At 44.0% G+C, this 4,924-nt stretch overlaps 1 protein-coding gene across 4 annotated transcripts; it reads right to left on the reverse strand.

Annotated features, from left to right (window-relative positions):
- Nucleotides 1-1,636: 1,636 nt before the first annotated feature.
- Nucleotides 1,637-3,713, reverse strand: LOC133839076 (E3 SUMO-protein ligase ZBED1-like). 4 transcript variants are annotated; one of them, XR_009894048.1, is made up of 3 exons: nt 3,623-3,713; nt 3,495-3,561; nt 1,637-2,025 (listed from the first exon to the last, which is right to left on the reverse strand). XR_009894048.1 is itself a non-coding variant. In XM_062270405.1 (3 exons), exons 2-3 carry the CDS (start codon nt 3,529-3,531, stop codon nt 2,810-2,812), a joined length of 597 nt encoding a protein of 198 aa, XP_062126389.1. In that variant the 5' UTR covers nt 3,532-3,561; nt 3,623-3,709; the 3' UTR covers nt 2,039-2,809. The 4 variants fall into 4 exon arrangements, 1 of the variants encoding a protein (XP_062126389.1); XR_009894047.1 differs by having other exon boundaries at nt 1,637-1,985; nt 3,623-3,698; XR_009894046.1 differs by having other exon boundaries at nt 1,637-1,980; nt 3,623-3,641.
- Between the last annotated feature and the right edge of the window lie 1,211 nt (nt 3,714-4,924).

Raw genomic sequence — 4,924 nt, forward strand, 5'->3', positions numbered from 1 at the left:
TAGTATTTTTGTAGTATAATCGGTATATTTTGAGAAAAATACCTCAAAATATATTTCTTTTATTCAAAATGGGTAGCGGGTATCTCACAGTCGAGTACACTCGACTGTAGCTTTCTTACTTGTTTTGATTGGAATGATGCGTACGGCAAAATGAGTTTCTTTTTACTCATCACTGTTTTTTATTCAGTGAGTTGAATTTAGTGAGAAATTTTGAACCGAAGACTTCAGATGATCGGAATGATGTGTTCGGCAAAATGAGTTGATTTTTACTCATCGCTGTGTTTTGTTCAGTGAGTTGAGTTGATTGAAAAAGTTCGCGTATGATTAAATCAAGAAAATAGTGATTTTTGCAGTTCTCTGATAAACACACACATATACACACTATCATACATCCATAAAATATAAATATATAATATAAATAATATTGTGATAATTTATTTATTGTTTTTCCAATCCAAAAGCAAGTGAAACGATTTACCTACATTTTTGTTTTTTCCAGCATCTTGTTTTTTAGTATTTTTCTGTGCAGTTTCACTTTTTTCCTTGTTTTGCTTTTTTCGAAAACATTTTTTTCTGATTGTCGCGGGAAATTTCCTCCGTCCCGTCCTTTTGCTTTCATCGTCTGTGTCCGCTATTATCCGTACCCATTTGTGTAAAATACCACAGCACTGCCTTTGGTATTTTTTCTAGTATTTTTTTGTATTTCTATTTAGTTGCTACGTTCCTTCCGTCTTGTTTCTACTATCTAGGTCGTTTTCCTGCAAAAAAACCAAGCTCCATTTGGTATTTTTTGGTAAACTTTTTTGATTTTCCGGTTTCGAGAAAATATAGTATACAGTCCGTATCCTTGTCGGCCTGTAAGAGCGCCCAGTTACTTTGTCATCCTCAGTGCGTAGCATGTCATCGTGCAAACCCGATAAGAGTAAAGCTAAATTGTCCGAGTCTAGCGCCGCTAGACATTTGCGATCCGAAGTTTTCGTGCATCGCACATCGCCGGTTTACACGAAAAGGGAGGTCCCGGCACGGTCAGCTAGTGTTTCGCCCACTTCCGGTACCAAGCCTCTGATCCTAGTTACGCAACCTCCGTCTGATCCTAAGACCAAGGTTTCTTCCGTCCCAATCCCTCGGCTGCCAATTGTCACTCGCTCGCAAGGAAAGATGGCACTTAATGCAGTAGACACAGCGGTGACAAAGTTCATATCCGCGACTGACCGTATCAGCCACTTTGCGGCGAGAGTCAACAATCCATCGGCTGACAGCCCATCCCTGTATACGTGCCAAGTCCGAAGGGACTTGCGTGTCTTGTGGGAAAAGATAAGAAAGTGCTCTTGCGTCATGTCGGCCAAGTACGATTTCTCCTATGATGTCTACGAGCAGTGTGCAGCTCAGTTAAGTGATCAGATAGCCAATGCATCCACATTGCATCCAAAATATCCACATTCCCAGGTGGATCAAGTTCAAACCCGGCGCAAAGACCCAATTCCATGGTTTTTGTAACGCTTCTCAGAGCACGTATGGAGTAGAGGTGCAGAAACATCGATGTTCGTGTCCATCGATGTTTTCGATGTTTAAAAAAAAAACATCGAGTGAAACATCGATGTTTAACCCAAAAAATAAAAGAAAAGGCAAAACAGTACAAACGATAACAATTAGGTTTATTTGAGATCATTTAAGCGTCTATTTTTGTTGAGGAAAAGAAGTTGATCAACAACTTCAGGTTTAAGTCTAGTTCTGCGATCAGATACAATTTGTCCAGCTTTGCTGAACACCCTTTCAGACTCACAGGACGAGGCTTGTACACAGAAATATTTTTTCGCAACCAATTTGAGATCGTTGTCATCAGTCATCTGTAAAAAGTATTTTTTATTTAACATGTTTGTCATAAGTATTTGAAAATCATACCTCCCAATCGCAGGTGTCAGGAGCGTTTTCCCTTTCCATAAATTGCCTTGTGGTAATAATGGCATCGGCTCGGGTGGACTTCACTTTTGATTTGTTTTGCAAAAATGAAAATGTGAAATTTGGCTAATTTGACGTTGGCTCTGGTGGTGTTGGTGGACGCCGTGGAGTTGTGGACTTAAATGAGAGCAATTCCAGCTCCAATGCTTTGGCTGCTTGATCTGCATTTGAAGGTCTGAGAAAGCCATCTTTTTTGAAGCGAGGATCAACGAGAGTAGCGATGCGAGGAATTGTGCGCGTTTCAAAAGAATCCAGTCTTTAAACTAAGCGTTTCTTAACAAGGTCATATATATATTTTCTTTCCTGTGTTCGTAACTGTGCATTTAATTGATTCATTTTGTGATGAATCTCGGCAATGACCGGAATGATAAGGGACACAGAAACTTTTGTGTTAGTCGATACCGAAAGAGTCGCTTCCTGAAAAGGTGACAGCAAGTTCGACAGGTCATCCAAGACCTCGAGTTCTTCAGTTGTGATCGGTGAAGGGCCATTTCGCAATTTTAACAATGTCAATGTAACATATTCGTTTATTTGTAAAATTCTTTTGATCATTGCGTATACACTGTTCCACCTAGTGCTTACTTCCTGAATTAAGAGAAGCAGCTGATTTGTATTCTGGACTTCTTTTAAATTAGCTGTGGCTATTGTGCTTTGCTTGAAGTAAGTTACTATTCGTTTGCATTTTGAGATAATACCATTTACTGCTGCCAGTTTTAAAATGTCCTGAGCAAGCAGATTTATTGTGTGTGCCAAACAGGGTAAATGCTTGAATGCTAATATATCGCACGCTTTTTTCATGGTAGTATCATTGTCCGTTGTAACGGTGACAACCTTCGACTGAAGACCCCACTTAGCCAACAATAAACTTATTGAGTCTGCGATGTTTTGGGCGTTTGGAAAGATCGGTTGTCAGCCCAACATGCTTAACGGTCTCCAAAGCTGCACGCAACTTAAGGCTTAGCTGTTCATATTCCGTTGGAAGCATCACATCGCGAAAATACATTCTGCTCGGCAACTTGTAGCGCGGGACCGCTTCTTGCATGAGCTCGACAAATCCTTCGTTATCAACGAAACTAAACGGACGCACGTCTTTGGCAAGCATATTCATCACTTTTTTATCCAGCCTCTTTTTTATATTTAAGTCACTGCCATAGAACGGCTCCTTGTTCAAAAAAATTGCCATCGTTTTAGGCATTGGTTCCTTATCAGCGGTCATGCGACTCGGATGCAAACGCTTAAGATGGTCCAGCAAGTTTGATGTATTGCCAGCTGTCTTAAGATGTTTTCCACAGTAGTTGAAAATGCCGTACGCTTTGTCGTTGCTCTTTTTGAAGTGGTCCCAAACCACTGATCGCTCCCTTTTACGCTTTTGTCCTGACTCCGTCTCCACTTCCTCTGTCGGTTCCGCTCCTATTACACCAATAAATAAAAAAAGGATGTTACTTATCTGTATGTAATTTAAAATATTCACTAAACAACATAATCAAACTACTACTACTACTACCAGCTACTTTATTTTTAGAAGATATACTTACTTTTCACGTAATTCTCCATCTTGCCTTCGTCATCCATCAACGTCCACCAAACCACCAACTAGAAATCCTAAATATTATCAACAATTTTGATAGTTGTTAGAAAAAAATTAAGAAATTAATTGACTTACAATTTGTTCGTACCGAGTGAAAACATCGATGGTGATCACGAACCATCGATGGTTTCGATGTTTTGAAAACATCGATGTTATCGATGCTTCACTCGATGTTTCTGCACCTCTAGTATGGAGCCGCTTTATATGCACGAGTGGAAACGGCCGGTCAAGAGTTCTAGAGCCTCCTAGCAGCGAAGACTACAGTTGCGCCTATCAAGACGGTCTCTCTACCTCGTCTTAAGCTGTGCGGAGCTGTCCTGCTGGCAGAGTTGTCCGCCGCACTCCTCCCACACCTTCCGACACCCGACGCTGAGATGAACCTGTGGACAGATTCCACAATAGTTTTGGCGTGGCTGGATAAGCAGCCATGCAAGTGGACCACTTTCGTGGCTAACCGAGTGGCTAAGATTCACTCGGTGAATGGCACTTGGCAACATGTTCGTTCCGAACATAATCCAGCCGATCTGGCGAGCCGCGGCGTCTCGTCGCAAGAGCTATCGGCCAGTCGCCTTTAGTGGCAGGGGCCTGAATGGCTAACGCACTCACCAGCGCAGTGGCTTTCACCAGTCATTGGACTCGGTACTGAATTGGAGTGTCGAGCGGTGAAGGTTCCATTTGTTTTTCTTTTTTTTCTTGTTCTTCTTTTTCATCCCATTAGCTGTCGGCCAGTCGCCTTTAGTGGCAGGGGCCTGTATGGCTAACGCACTCACCAGCGCAGTGGCTTTCACCAGTCATTGGACTCGGTACTGAATTGGAGTGTCGAGCGGTGAAGGTTCCATTTGTTTTTCTTTTTTTTCTTGTTCTTCTTTTTCATCCCATTACAGTTCACCATGGCGTCCTCTAGAAGCTCGTCCTGCTCCCTCTCCGACGAGGTGTGCTTGAGAAGTCTCTTCTCACCAGCACGCCCCATTTCGCCTCCGACAGCCGTCTCTCCGCCGAGACAAGTCGCCCCGATGGAGACGGAGCCCTCTCCTGTACCGTTGGCACCGGTTACTCCGCGTGGGGTTTCCGTGCCTCGCCGGGTCACCTCCCAGCGAGGGGGGTATGTGCCTCCCGGCACAGACTCGTTCCGCTGTAGGGTGTGCCGCGGTGTCCACGCACTGCGCAAGTGTCCGCGTTTTGCCCAGCTGACGCCAGAGAAGGGGCTCCGGGGATTAAGTACTGTCCCAACTGCTTGGCTCATCAGCACTCCGGGGGCACTTGCCGCAGCGGTGGACGGTGCAGGCATTGTGGCACGGACCACCACACCATGCTGCACATGCGGGAGCTGAGTTCCAAGCAGCGGTTGGCGCGACAACTGAGGGGCCGACGCGACCA

Source organism: Drosophila sulfurigaster, chromosome 2R, assembly GCF_023558435.1.
Source record: "Drosophila sulfurigaster albostrigata strain 15112-1811.04 chromosome 2R, ASM2355843v2, whole genome shotgun sequence".
Classification (NCBI taxonomy): Eukaryota; Metazoa; Arthropoda; class Insecta; order Diptera; family Drosophilidae; genus Drosophila; species Drosophila sulfurigaster.